At 41.5% G+C, this 15,214-nt stretch overlaps 1 protein-coding gene across 1 annotated transcript; it reads right to left on the reverse strand.

Annotated features, from left to right (window-relative positions):
* Positions 1 to 635: 635 nt before the first annotated feature.
* LOC150057391 (uncharacterized) lies at positions 636 to 11,355 on the reverse strand. The gene is made up of 4 exons (XM_090340160.1): positions 11,250 to 11,355; positions 6,439 to 6,565; positions 3,735 to 3,827; positions 636 to 3,090 (listed from the first exon to the last, which is right to left on the reverse strand). The coding sequence occupies exons 1-4, from the start codon at positions 11,250 to 11,252 to the stop codon at positions 1,181 to 1,183; spliced, it is 2,133 nt and encodes a 710-aa protein (XP_090196286.1). The 5' UTR covers positions 11,253 to 11,355; the 3' UTR covers positions 636 to 1,180.
* Between the last annotated feature and the right edge of the window lie 3,859 nt (positions 11,356 to 15,214).

Here is a 15,214-nt window from a genome sequence, read left to right on the forward strand (position 1 = left end):
TGCCTTGCCACCTGGTTGGACCAGGCTCTCCCGTCCTGGAGTAAGGCCACCTCTGGGATAGGCCCCAACCCTTCCATCCTCTCAGACAGCACAGGATTCCTATGTTAGCTTTATGGACTTCCTCAATGACCTCCCCCGCCCTGCCCACCTTTGTGCTGATAGGCTCCTTCATCCTATATTAGCTGAATAGACTTCCTCAACAAACTAGTTCCTGCCTTGATGGGTCTCCCTGACACATACGATTGTCCTCCGTGGAGGGAGGGCTGGGTGCGGGCAGTCAGTTGGCCCTCTCCTTTCTCGGCGCATCCTGGTCCAGGCTGTTCTCCCTATTCCTCCTGCAGGTCGGAAGGGACCAAGGACTAAAAACCCCCGACACCAACCCATATTCATGAATACCAAAAACATCACAAGATATAATCCAATATACTAAGAATGGTAATATTAAATTCATTTATTGTTATGTGACTGGATATTTTAAAAATAATTTCCAATACTATAACACTCCAGTTAAAAATTACCATCAAATTAATAGAAATGGGTAGTTTTGCTTCATTACAAACTACTGAAACATGAAAGTTGAGAAAGTAGAAAGCTTTCCAATATTAAAGTGATTTATGAAGACTTTATGCAATGTGTTAGGTAAAATTGCCCTATGAGGCATACTTTATTAGTACTTCTGCACATAATTTTGTTTTCTATAAAGTGACTTCAGAATTACAAGCAGTTTCTCCTTGTGACAATTCTGCAATGTAAAAGGACTTGTCTCACATGAGCTACAGCAGGTTTACACTGTAATGCAAACAATCATCACAATGGCTCAACAGGGCATTTCTCAGAGATGGAAAGATCTTTACTCTTCTAAATTAGATATGTTCATCTTAAATGGCAATAACCTTCTAGTTGGCCCATTCTAGGGGTCTTGTTGACATCAAGCCAGGGCTCAGCAGAACTCAGGGAGAAAGAACTTAATGCGAATATTTATATGGGGTATCTGAATATCACTACATGCACCTATATTCCACTGTAAAGGTCAAGTACATGGTCCTTCAAATAATAAGATGCAGGCTGTGTCCAGTGAAATAGGCCAGTATGTGCTATGCTAGATTGCTGTCCAGGTCCCTAGATGCCTGCTGATATGCCTTCTCACAAACTCACCACATTTATTTTTAAGATGTTTCCCCTATGTGAACTTTCTGGTAAAGATGGCTTCTGCAAAGGAGTTTTCCATTGTTTTTACTGAATTATTTCGTGTATGAATTCTCTGATGTAGTCTCAGTGAAGACTTATGGTGGAAAGTTTTCAAACATTGGTCACATTCAAACAGCGTTATTACAGGATTCTCTCGCAAGTGAATTCTCTGATGTGTCTTGAGAGTTGACTTATGGTAGAAAGTTTTCAAACATTCTTTACATTCAAATTGTTTCTCATTTCCATGAATTACCTGATGCCTGTTGAGATGTGATTTCTGGTAAAAAGCTTTTGTACATTGCTTGCATTCATAGGGCTTTTCACCTGTGTGAATTCTCTGATGTACAGTGAGATGTGACTTACAGTAGAAAGCTTTCCTACATTTTTCACAAGTATATGGTTTGTTACCTGTGTGACTTCTTTGATGTACAGTCAGGGATGACTTATGTAGGAAAGTTTTCCTACATTCCTCACAAGAATATGGTTTGTTACCTGTGTGAATTATCTGATGCCTGGTAAGACTAGACTTTTGATAGAAGGTCTTCCTACATTCTTTACATGCATGTGGTTTCTCACCAGTGTGAGTCCGCTGATGCATGTGGAGATGAGACTTCCGATGAAAGGTTTTTCCACACGTATTACACTCATAGGGTTTATCACCTGCGTGAGTTCTCTTATGTACAGTGAAGTTTGATTTACGGTTGAAAGTTTTCCTACATTCTTCACAAGCATATGGTCTATCACCTGTGTGGATTTTCTGATGTATACTGAGGTGTGACTTAGAGTAAAAAGTTTTCCTACATTGTTCACATGCATATGGTTTATTACCAGTGTGCGTTCTCTGATGTACATTCAAGTCAGACTTAGAGTAGAAAGTTTTCCTACATTTTTTACATTCATAGGGCTTCTCACCTGTGTGAGTTCTCTGATGTATAATAAGGGATGAGTTATGGAAGAAACTTTTTCTACATTCTTTAAACGTACATTTATAGGGCTTCACACCTGTGTGGACTCTCTGATGCCTATAAAGATGTGACTTCCGATAAAAAGATTTTCCACATAAATTGCATCCATAGGGTTTTTCACGTGTCTGATTTTTCTGATGTCTGGTAAGGTTTTGCTTTTGGTTAAAATTTTCTTCACATTCATAAACTTCATAGGCTTTTGCTCCTCTGTGGTTTCTCCGATGCACAGTTAGTTCTATCTTCTGACAAAAGAATTTCCCACACTCATTACATCTATAGGGCTTTTCTCCTGTATGTGTTCTCTGATGTTTTATAAAGTTTGATTTCTTAATAAAAGATTTCTGACAATCATTACATTCGTATTTTTGCCCTTTGTATCTTTTTGCACGTTTAGTATGTTTAGATTTTTTATAAAATGTTTTCCCACACACAGTATATTTAAAAGTTTCCTCTCTTGCCTGAATTACCTCTTGGGTAGTATGTGCTACCTTATTAAAGGCTTTCCCAAATTCACCACCCTTAGTGGAGATATGTCCTACAAGTAACCTCTTATGTCTCCACAGTGCCTTCATGCTGAAAGCTTTTCTTTGTAAGTTCTTTTGTCCAGCATGACTTTTGTTGGGCACACTAAGATGCTCAGAATGCCTGAGGGCCTTCTGAGTTTCATTAAGACCATCAGGTTCCTCTCCAGCCTTCATCTCACCAGGCTCATTAGAAAGATGCACCTTCTGCCATAAATTAAGTGTCCTGGGCTTCATTCCTGAAGGCTTTTGATTCTCTGCAATCAGACTTGAAACATGATTTGAACTCTCATTAAGTAATTTGCCGAATTCAACCTTCTCATTTGATGTGCTGTTGCTGGTAACTCTAAGTTGCCATAAGCCTCTGTCTTGATTTTTGTGACTTGACTCATTCAGGTCATTCTCTTTCTGGACATCTAAAATGCATACAAATAGCTATATTTATGATCAACACATGAACAATTTTCATGAAATTCAAGTATAAAAATGAAGAACATTCTTACACTAATGACCTAATATTTCACCTTGGTAAAATATTCTCCATAGCTCTCATCTTACTATCAAATATATGCATTTGTTCCATTTTCAATCTCAACAGCATGGAAATGTGATGTTTAACATTATCCTAATTTAAAATGACTAGTTTGTAGAAGGTGATCAAATGTTAAGAACAAAAAGAACCATATGTATGCATACACATGAAATACTTATGGCTGGGAGTGTGGCCTAGTAGTAGGAGTGCTAGCCTACCATATACTAAGACCTGGGTTCGATTCCTTGGTACCACATACACAGAAAAGGCCAGAAGTGGTGCTACGGCTCAAGTAGCAGAGCTCTAGCCTTGAGAAAGCCCAAGGACAGTGCTCAGGTCCTGAGTTCAAGGCCCAGGACTGGCAAAAACAACAACAACAAAAACACATAATGATACAATGTATAAGATCAGCTTTCCTCAGGACAGGAAACTGAGGTCAGGATGGAGAGTTGGAGGTGGATATTGATGAAAATCAAGCAATATTGGATGACCTCTCCTAGTCTAGTCACTCATTAAGCATTTACTGACCTGGGTAACTCCAGTTTGCAGCTGCTTTTACCATCCATGGCTCAGAACCTCGCTCCAACCTGAAGATCACCTCAGGTTTGACAACACAATGACCTAATAATAGGAAATGATGTTAAATTTGTGCCAAACTACCCCATCAGGTATACTGAAGATTGACATAATCTCCACCTTAGGAGCTAAGCAACAATGACACCAATTCAAATATTTTATGAAGAGAGTTTATACTTAAATTGTACAAGGACTGGAACCTTGCAAGTAAATAGACTAGAATTGGTTGAGAAACAAAAGAATGATTTTAAAAAACCATAAAGGGGTGGGAAGTTTGGCCTAGTGGTAGAGTGCTTGCCCAGCATGCATGAAGACCAGGGTTCAATTCCTCGGTACCACATACATAGAAAAAGTTGGAAGTGCCAGGCGGATGGCTCATGCCTGTAATCCTAACTACTCAAGAGGCTGAGATCTGAGGATAAAGGTTCAAAGCCAGCCCTGGCACAAAAGGACCTGAGACTCTTACCTCCAATTAACCTCTGGAAAAAGGGAAATGGGGCTTGGCTCAAGGGTAGGGCAGGTAGCCTTGAGCTGAAGAGTTCAGGGACAGCGCCCAGGCCAAGTCCAAGCCCAATGGCCCACAAAAAAAAAAAAAACCTGGAAGTGGTACTAGTGGTACTACATGTAGCTCAAGTGGTAGAGCTCTAGCCTCAAGGACAGAGTGCAAGCCCCGAGTTCAAGCCTCAGGACTGGCAAAAAAAAAGCCTCCTGAGTAGCTAGGATTACAGGCATGAGTCACAGGCAGGAGTTCAAGCCTCAGGACTGGCAAAAAAAAAAAGCCTCCTGAATAGCTAGGATTACAGGCATGAGTCACAGGCAGGAGCCGTTTGGCTGAGATCTGGAGATGGCAATTTGAACCCCATCCCAGCAGAAAAAAAAAAATCCCTTATCCTTATGAGACTCTTATCTCTTAATCACTCAAAAACCAGAAGTTGTGCTTCTGGCTGAAGTGGTAGACAGAGGTCTAGTCTTGAGCACAAAGGCTCATAGACAGTACCGAGGCTTTAAGTTCAAGCTCCACATCTGACAAAAAAGAAGTAATATCTTAAAACACAAGAAAATAACAAACAAAATCAAAAAGGCAGTTTGTGAAATGTAGGGGACATTAATCGAAGATACAAGTCATGAAAGGAAAACAGTCAGACATTTTCAACTAAAAATCTCAGGACAATGGAATTTGAAAACACTCAAGTTAAAAACAACCACAGAAATAACCAGCCCCCACCCAAAAAAAAAAAATCTAATCTCCTTTTGGTAGTAGTGGTGGTGGATCACAGGGCTTGATCTCTAGGCCCAGATACTGTCTCTGAGCTTTTTGCTCAAGCCTAGCACTGTACCACTTTTAGTCATAGCTCTACTTCTACTTCTGGTTCTCTGGTGGTTACCTGGAGATAACAACTCATGGAAAAGAAAAGAAAGGAAACCAACAAATAAACAAATCTCAGGCCAGGAGCATAGCCTAGTGGTAGAGTACTCGCCTAGCATGCACAAAGCCCTAGGTTCAATTCGTAGGTACCGAACATACAGAAAAAGCCGTAAGTAGTTCTGTGGCTCAAGTGGCAGAGTGCTAGCTTTGGGCAAAAAGTATTCGAGGACAGTGCCCAGATCCTAAGTTCAAGCCCCAGGACTGGCAAGATAAAAATAAAAAATAAAGGAATCTCACAGCTTTCCTTCTTAGGCTGGCTTTGAACCACAATCCTCAGTTCTCAGACTCCTGAGTAGCTAGGATTACAGGCATGAGTCACCAGTACCTGACTAAAAGGGACATTTTTTTTAATCACAGCAAAGATATGTATAACCAGGTTCAACAAGCTCAAGGGATCCCTATTAGGTTTGACCTAACAGGTCTGAATAATAACAGAATGGTCAAAAGGGCAGACACTAGTGCTTCATGCCTATAATCCTAGCTGCTCAGAAGGCTGAAGTCTGAGGATCATTCTAAGCCATCCTGGGTAGAAAAGTCCCTATGAGACTCTTACCTCCAATTAACAACTCAAAAACTAAAAGTGGCACTGTGGCTCCAAGTGGTAGAGCACATAGCCTTGAGCAAAAGTGCTCAGACCTGGAGTTCAAGCCCCACAATCAACAAAATAAAAACTAAAATAAAGGTCAAAAGTGTAAGTTATGGTGAAGCACAGCTGTAATTCCAGCTACTAAGGATGCAGGGCAAAGATCCATTTGAGGCCAAATTAGGAGAAAAAAACCAAAAACCCTAAGACCTCAGTTGTAACTAGTAAAAGGCTAAGTGCAGTAGTTAGGAAGTATGGTCCAGTCTAGGTGTGAGCAAAAATCTAAGACCCTATTCCAAAAATGGTAATAAAAAAAGATGACGTGTATGGGAAAATGGCATGGAAAGATGACAGCTAACAGAAACGGGAATATCTGGAAAAAAGGAGTAACTCCCAACATTCTACAGCACAACTATAGTTAGCAACAATGAATTACAACATTTCAAATTGCTAACAGGAAAGGATTTTAAAAGTTCCCAATAACAAAGAAGTGCTATATCTCAGTTCACTGACTTTCCAATTGTACACTGAAATAACCTGAATTCTGTAAGCTGGTGCAAGTAAAATAGGTCACTTCAGATATAATAAAGACCTGCATTAGATCGTAGAAGTGGTTTCTACTAAGATTACTGAGAATTTTTGCTTACCCAAAGACACCAGGCTGCTATAGGTTTCCAGCATCACATCCCTGTAGAGGTTTCTCTGAGCATCATCTAAATTCTGCCACTCCTCCCAGGTAAAATCCACAGACACATCCTCAAATGACACAAACCCCTGTAATGAAACATTTTTTTTCACTCAAATTCTTCAGTTCTGGTTTCCCCATCACATCCCCCAAAAAAGTTTCCATTCTGTATAAACATGTCTTACATACAATGCATCTTATATACAATGCAGCTTGATCTGTATTCTATATTATCTGAGGCAGCTGGTAGGGGGAGGGTGAATCAATAAAATAAGCTTGCTTCTGCATTAAATTTAGTAATTATAAAATAACATAGAAGTTCCTATATAGGTTCAGTCTATAACTATCCTTGTTCCTAGCAAGAAAAGATGAATTAAATGCTCTTGAAAAGAACTGTGATCTACTGTGCAGTCTTAATTCTATATCATCAGGTGTGTCCTTCACTAAAACAAAAAGGAGGTTAAGATATCCTACACGAATTTAATGTGTCTTCATTAATGAGACTTTGATGTGCAAAAGCACAAAAGCCCAGGCTAGATCAATAGAGCCTCAAGTAGGACCCATCTAGAGGAGTGTTTCTATACTGTGATGACTGATAAAGGTGTAAATAGTAACTGGTAATCAAGTGATTTTCCACTTAAAAGCTTAATCCAAGTCTAACAAATGTAATCTGCTCACTGGTACTAGTTAACTGTTGATATTTATAAACAATTTGTATTTCTCTCTGAAATCTAAAATCTACACTGTCCACAAAAGGTGGTCACTAACTTCTTAAAACACAGGACTTTAAATAAGTTCAAGTTCACACAGTATCTGACCCATTTTCTAACTCTAGTAATCTATAACCCTCAATGATATCAGAAAATTAACCCTAATGATGCCACTTGAGCCTCAGCACCAATTCCAGCTTTTTTCTATGCATGTGGTACCAAGGAATCAAACCCGGGTCTTCATGCATGCTAGGCAAGCACTCTACCACTAGGCCAAACTCCCGGCCCATTTTTTTTTTTTTTCCAGTCCTGGGCTTGAGCTCAGGGCCTGAGCACTGTCCTTGGACTTTCTCAAGGCTAGAGCTCTACCACTTGAGCCTCAACACCGCTTCTGGCTTTTTTCTATGTATGTGGTACCCAGGAAACGAACCCGGGTCTTCATGCATGCTAGGCAAGCACTTTAACCACTAGGCCAAACTCCTGGCCCCAGACCCTAAGTTTCTTAAACACAGCCAAGATAAACTACATTCCTCATTTGTCATTGTAAATTACCTTTATTATGTGTACACTTTTACTGTATTTGAGACTTTTTTGTGTGTGAGTAGTTAATTTTGCAGATGTGCCATATCATTGAACAGAACTAAAGTCTGTGACAGTGGACATAGCTGCTGAACCATTCCATCTTATATGTAAAGAAATCTGGAATTATGATTTTTTAAAACCATAATAACGTGATCATAATTTTCTTAGCATTTTCTTTGTAAAAAACTAAAATATATACTAGCTGGTGTACAATAAAAAGTAATGAAATTCTGAAAAAAAAAAATCAACTGCCTTCCTCCACACCAACAGTGAAAGGAATGAGGCAATAATCAGGAAAGCAATAGCTTCCAAAGAAAATAAAGTACCTAGGAATTACCTTAACTAAGAATGTAAAGGACCTTTTTGATGAAAACTTTAAAACGCTGAAAAAGAAAATTAAAGCAGAACTGAGGAAATGGAAAAACCTCCCATGCTCCTGGATTGGAAGAATCAACATCGTCAAAATGACAATCTTGCCAAGGGCTATCTACAAATTCAACGCAATACCCATCAATATCCCAATGTCATTCTTTAAAGAAATAGAAGAGGCAATCCAAAATTTCATATGGAATAATAAAAGACCCCGTATAGCAAAAACACTTCTTAGCAGAAAGAACAGCACCGGAGGAATTTCAATTCCAAACTTTAGACTCTATTACAGAGCTATAATTATCAAAACAGCTCGATACTGGCACAAGAACAGGCCTGCAGACCAATGGAATAGAACTGAGGACCCAGATATTAAACCACAGACCTATGGCCACCTAATCTTTGACAAGGGAGCCAAAAAAATAGAATGGAAGAAAGACAGCCTCTTCAACAAGTTGTGCTGGCAGAACTGGTTAAGCACCTGCAGAAAACTAAAGTTGGATCCTTCTTTGTCACCCTGCACTAGAGAATTAACTCCAAATGGATCAAAGACCTGGAGGTAAAAGCCGACACACTGAAAACTTTACAAGAAGGAATAGGAGATACACTAGGCCTCTTTGGCACAGGTGGAAACTTTCTTAATAAGGACCAAGAATCACAACAAATCAGAGAAAGGCTGGATAAGTGGGACTGCATTAAACTGCAGAGCTTTTGTATGGCAAAGGACATAGCTAGTAAATTAATTAGGAAGCCTACAGAGTGGGAGATCTTCACCAACCATACAACAGACAAAGGCCTCATATCTAAAATATATCAACAGCTCAAAAAATTGAATCAACCCAAAACTAATCTCCAAAGTAACAACCATCCCATTAAAAAAATGGACCAAAGACTTAAAGAGAGTCTTCTCTGAAGAAGAAACAAAAATGGCCTATAGACACATGAAGAAATGCTCAACATCTCTGGTCATAAAAGAAATGCAAATCAAAACAACTCTAAGATTCCACCTCACTCCAGTTAGAATGGCCAGGATCAAGAAATCTAATAACAACAGATGCTGGAGGGGATGTGGCCAGGAGGGATCACTACTACAGTGTGGGTGGGAGTGCAAACTTGTTCAACCACTATGGAAAGCCATATGGTAGTTCCTCAAAAGACTAAACATAGAGCTCCCCTATGACCCAGCAATTCCACTACTTGGCATTTACCCAATCATCCAGAAACAAGGACATACTAAATCCACCAGCACAACAATGTTCATTGCAGCACTGTTTACCATAGCAAAGATATGGAACCAACCTAGATGTCCCTCAGTTGATGAATGGATCAACAAGATGTGGTATTTGTACACAATGAAATTCTATGCTGCTGTCAGAAAGAATGACATTGTCCCATTTGTTAGGAAATGGAAAGACTTAGAAAAAATCATATTAAGTGAAGTAAGCCAGACTCAAAGGAACTTAGGCTCAATGGTTTCTCTCATTTGTCATAATCAGTAGAAACCTTGGGCTCTCCTAGCAGAGATTTGCAATAGAGCAAAATCTTGATACATAAGGCCATATAGTATGACGCTAAATGAAAGGACCTCTAGGATATAGAAATATAAGCCATATAATGAATGATTGTTGTCCTTAAGGTACTACGTTATCTCTCATTTCTTTTGCTGTCCCTTGGTTATCTCATATTGTTACAGTATCTCACTTTGTTACCTGATATATCGGATATATTTCTATTTGGTTATTTGAAATTGGATAGGGAAGGGGGAAAACAAGATGAGGGGTGGGGGTGATGGAAATGGGGACCAAGACATGTGAAAGGGTATCAATGTATGTGAATTAATGCACCTTCTATCTCGCAAATATCATGTAACCCTTCTATTAATTACAATAAAAAATATATTAAAAAATAAGGAAAAAAAAAGTAGTGCTAGGTCATTCAGTGCAAAAGATTAGACTTACTATTTGATATGTAATTTCATTTGGAGAAGAAAAGTTCCCGTAGACTTAGTGACAGATTATTGAAAACTAATTTGAAGATATTTAATGCAACCGAACAATGTGATTTTAAAATGGATGTAGAAACCATGTACTACAAGCAATCCACAGACACGGTCAAAAAGCACAAGACAGGTTTAGAACACACTTGGAAGCTAATTGACAACCTGGGTTTTAAAAACTAACTTGCATATTTAATGAAAAGAAGCAAAAGGCCAAGCTCCTAAAATGTGAGCACAACTATTACATACACCATTTTTTATTGAAAAGTTGAAAGACTCAGCACCAATGCCCGTGTCTGTAATTCTAGGTATTTGGGAGGTTGAAAACAAGATGATCAAGAAAATTTCACTAAACCACCTTTCAACTCATAACTGGGGGCAGTCCTGTGGCTAATGCCTCTGATCCTTACTCAAGAGGAGAGGATGAGATCTGATGATCATGGTTCAGAGGCGTGGTCACTCTGAAAGTAACAAGGCGAGCAAACAGGTAATAAAATCGGGAATGCCGCGGGGAAGTTCAAGTTTAGAAATTTATTGCCAGACCTAGGCAGAGCTAGACTTGGGGGCCAGGGATTGAGATTCCCGACACCTAGAAAGCTCACGGACATAGAAAGACCCCTTCACGAAGAATGAGCGACAGGAACCCTAGGATCACAGTTGCTCTGACGCAGGAACCCCATGCACAGGGTGGGAATTCTCCTCTGATGACCTTCCCGGAGGTCACCACACACCGAGGGCAGACTCCGGACAGCGGACGCGGAGCGACACGAACCGTCCACCAGCCAGGACCTGAGGTCGCCCGCCGCTCGGGGACCGGGCAGGAGCCCGAGATGCCGGCCGCAGGCCCGGCCCCCCTCCCACTGTCAGGGGAGCCCCGAGGTCCCGGCCGCCGGCCCGGCCCCCCTCCCACTGTCAGGGGGAGCCCCGAGGTCCCGGCCGCCGGCCCGGCCCCCCTCCCACTGTCAGGGGAGCCCCGAGGGCCCGGCTGCCGGCCCGGCCCTCATCCCACAGCCGGGGCTCGAGAGTCCAGCCTTCAGACTCCGGGTCCAATCACAGGGAGGTTCCCGCCAGTTCCCAACAACCACTCCGCCCTAAGGAGACGGGACGTGTACACACCATTTCTGGCTCCGGGGTCCAGGCGAACTCCCGACGACTCTCTGCGATCTGGCGGGCAACCAGCCAAACAACCGTAACTCACGTGCACCTACCCCAGGGTCTCAAGATGGCGAGCTTCCGAAACAAAGACCCGCGAGACTGCGAGAGCCCACCCTCGCCCTGAGGCTCTGTGTGTGATTGGACAGAACCCTAGGCCACGCCCCCCAAGGCCCTGAGTGACAATAGATGATGCCCGCCCTGGCTGCTTTGAGTCAAATTGGCAAGGTAGTGGCTGCGTGGAGTTGTACAGAGGAGTTTCCTTGTTCTGTTTCTGTGAGAATCTTTTCCATCAAAGTGGGTTACTTAAAAGTTTCTGCTTTGCCCTGGTGGCTTGGCTCTTGTTGATTCATCTAAGACAATTTCATCAGGTACAGAAAGAAAAAGAGAAACTGCTTTGGAATAAGGAATGTTTTTTTTTTCTTTTTTGTGTGTGTTTTTTGTTTTTTATTGTAATTAATAGAAGGGTTACATTATATTCGCCAGAAAGAAGATGCATTACTTAACAATCATTGCTACTCCTTCTCATGTTTTTGTCCCCATTTCCCTCCCCCACCCCCTCCCCTAATCTTGTTTTTCCCCTTTCCCTATCCTATTTCAAATAAACATATATACAATATATCAGATAACAAGGTAAGATACTATAACAATATGAGATAACCAAGGGACAACAAAAGAGATGAGAAATAACATAGTACATTAAGAACAGTCACACCTTATATGGCTCTTGTTTTTATATCTTGGAGGTCGTTTCATTTAGCCTCATCCTATATGACCTTATGTTTTTTGAGATGTAAGGTTTTGTCTTAACTGTTTTTTTCAGGATAGAATTAAGACACACTTCATATTATTCAAGAGATTGTTAATATTATTTCAAAGTATTTTAATGATCTCATTATGTAATACCTTACCAAATTACAGGTAGCCAAAAAAGGAAGAACCAACTCTATTAGAGGTTAGTGTCCTGGGTCAGGTTATAGAGCACCAGCCAATGAGTGAAAGCAAGCCTCAGAAACTGAGTTTCAAGACGACAGAGAGAGAGGGAGAGACAGATAGACAGACAGACAGACAGAGGGAGGGAGGGAGAGAGAGAAAGGTGCTGTGTGTGTCCTGAGCTTTTTTTTTTTTTTTTTTTTTTTTTTGGTGCCAGTCCTGGGCTTGAGCTCAGGGCCTGAGCACTGTCCTTGGACTTTCTCAAGGCTAGAGCTCTGCCACTTGAGCCACAGGAGCACTTCCGGCTTTTTTCCATATATGTGGTACCAAGGAATTGAACCCAAGTCTTCTTGCATGCTAGGCAAGCACTCTATCACTAGGCCAAACTCCTGGCCCTTGTCCTGAGCTTTTTTGATCAAGACTAGCACTCTACCACTTAAGCCCCTTCTTTTCTGAAAGTAAATAAACGTGAACAGGCTGATTTAATCCTGAATTCTGAGTAGGATGGGGCCCAAGGTGAAATACGGATACTGGATCTAAGTGGCACCATCTTGGCATTCTGGTGAGTGATGGGGATTTTCCTACAACTCTAGAGATGGAATTCCACTTCCTCATCCCTACCTGAACTCCTAGAAGCATATGTAGTGGGGACTTGGACAATAGATTTCCAGACCTACCAGTACCTTGAATTCATGAGACTTTTTGAACTCTCAAACTCCCTATGGCCCTGCCCTCCAACCATGACCCTATTCAGGCCCCTTGACTCTGCCACTATTGTGCCATGCCTCATCTCTCCTGACTCTCAGGTCACCATGGTGCCCCTCTTCAACTCTCCATTAAAGTCGATCTGGTTTGTCAAGATTCTTTGCTACTCTTTATTTTCTGTGCTCATGGCTCAGTTTCCTAATAATATAATTGCATTTGAGGCTGCAAGTTTTGGGGAAAACATTAGTCCACTCACAGTCACCTGGTTTCTAATGAAGACTCCTGATTCAACCTCTCATAATGTGACTTCTCTGTATCTTCTGATCAAATTTCCTTATAACACAGGTGGCTTGGAGTTGGAGGAAGAAAAGGAGGGAGGAAGGGAAGGGGGGATATATGCTCTCTGGGTCTGTACTGCTGAGCTGCCTGCCAGATTCATTTAAGGTCAGTAGTCCCTGATTACACACTTGGCTTGGGGTTCCCCAGGCTTACGTTATACCTTGGAGATTACTCTGCTACCTCTGCATGTTGATCAGTCAAAATGTGACTTGATGGCTAGGATGAAAACATATATATGCCTATCTCCCTCATAAGAATATCAGCAGCAGGTTTCACCTGTAGTGTTGTAAAGAAGAACAGACTTGTACCTCCATTGCAAATAGGAGGTGACCTGGGGCCTTCAATCTCCACAAAGCATCTCTGCCTTGCTACCCTAGCATGTGGGGAAATCTGTCATCTTACTCTTACCTTGCTTACTTAGTACCCAGCTTCCAGCTTTCCTATAGCTGTTTCAAGGCCCTTCCATGGGCCTCTGCACACATTAGTGCTTTCCATCCCCAGGCAGCTGGGGGCAGTGCCCCATTCTGTTCTTTCTTTAACCTGGATGGCAGCAGCTAAAAAATGAAGGCTGCCAAGTGAAAGTGGTCTCCTCTCAAGCCCAAGATGGCATCTTGCAGTTGAAGAGAGAGCTGTAAGAATTAATTCTGAGATAAGATAAATAGATGAGGGGACAGAAAGCTTATACTATATCTAACAAATATCAAGAGGGCCAGATTTAGAAATTGAAACAGGGAAACAACTGAAAAAAGCAGTTAAAGACCCCTCCTACTATACCTCTGTTTAGATGCTAAGTTGGCAAGGCCTGAGAGACCTAAATCTGCCCTTCTACCATAAAATGGTAATAAACCAAAACCCCTGTGAACTTTCTACATTTGAGCAGGGATAGCAAAATAAAAAGCTAATCTTGGAAAAAGGAAACCTAAAGCCCACCTATTGTATCTGAGTTTGTTAAGCCCAGAAATATCTCCACATTTTAGAATAAAATGTCTTATCCAAAGCTGTGTGCCAGTGGCTTACACCTGTAATCCTAGCTACTCAGGAAGCTGAGATCTGAGGATCATGATTCAAAGCCAGCCCTGACAGGGAAGTCTGTGAGACTCTTATCTACAACTAACCACCAGAAAACTGGAATGGAGCTGTGGGTCAAAGTGGTAGAGCATGAGGCCTTGGGTGGAAAAAGCTCAAAGACAGCACACAGGCCCTAAGTTCAAGCCCCACAACTGACATAAAAAAAAAGTTGGCCACCAGAACTATTATGTAATTAACAGAAGTTGCCAGACAAAAGCTGCTTCTATCTCTCCCCAGCCCTCAAGCTAAGAAAGTGGATACATAATATCCATCGCTTTTCCTCTTTAAATCCCATTTCCTGTACAGGAAGGAAAAAGGCTTTCTCTATTTTATTTCTCTCAACTTTAACTGTGTTACACTAAACTAAGTCCCTACTAAAACCTTCACCTTGTAAGATTCTTTTCTTGTGAGACACCCTGAAATGCTTTTCATGGGTGGATCTCAAGGATCTCAGAATTGACATGGAGACTGAGAAGCTGGGAGAATCCTTCCACTGTCCACTTCCCTGGCCCAAAGCACAGACCTCTAGAGAAAGCTTGAGTTGGTGATCCATAATCTAGACAAGTGAGTCACTGCAGCATGAAGGTATTGTGGCTCTGGGGCAGAGCTGCTACACTGGAAGTTAGCAGGACAAGCTGCCTTGCTGGAATTCTTATCAGATAAGAACTGACCAGGATTAGGAGGCACATCTGAAGACCCCCATGCTCAGCTGTTCTGAGAGCAGAGGAACTGTTTAATCTCACCCACACCCCTGTTTCTGGGCTCTGTCCACATGTCCTATCTTCAGGCAGCCAAATGTTCATGGTAGGGGCAGCAGCAGACCTAGGCTGAGTGCACAGGATGAGGAAAGAGTACAGGACACACCCAGAGTATGTCATGGGTGC

Source organism: Megascapheus bottae, chromosome 10 (genome assembly GCF_031878675.1).
Source record: "Megascapheus bottae isolate mThoBot1 chromosome 10, mThoBot2.hap1, whole genome shotgun sequence".
Taxonomy (NCBI): Eukaryota; Metazoa; Chordata; class Mammalia; order Rodentia; family Geomyidae; genus Megascapheus; species Megascapheus bottae.

Bases quoted from the DNA above. Each gene is read 5' to 3' on its own strand.
- LOC150057391 (XM_090340160.1), bottom strand. The intron at 3,828-6,438 runs GTAAGCAAAAAT...TCCTATTATTAG, and splicing joins TAGCAGCCTGGTGTCTTTGG to GTCATTGTGTTGTCAAACCT. The intron at 3,091-3,734 runs GTCAGTAAATGC...TATGCATTTTAG, and splicing joins TGCAAACTGGAGTTACCCAG to ATGTCCAGAAAGAGAATGAC.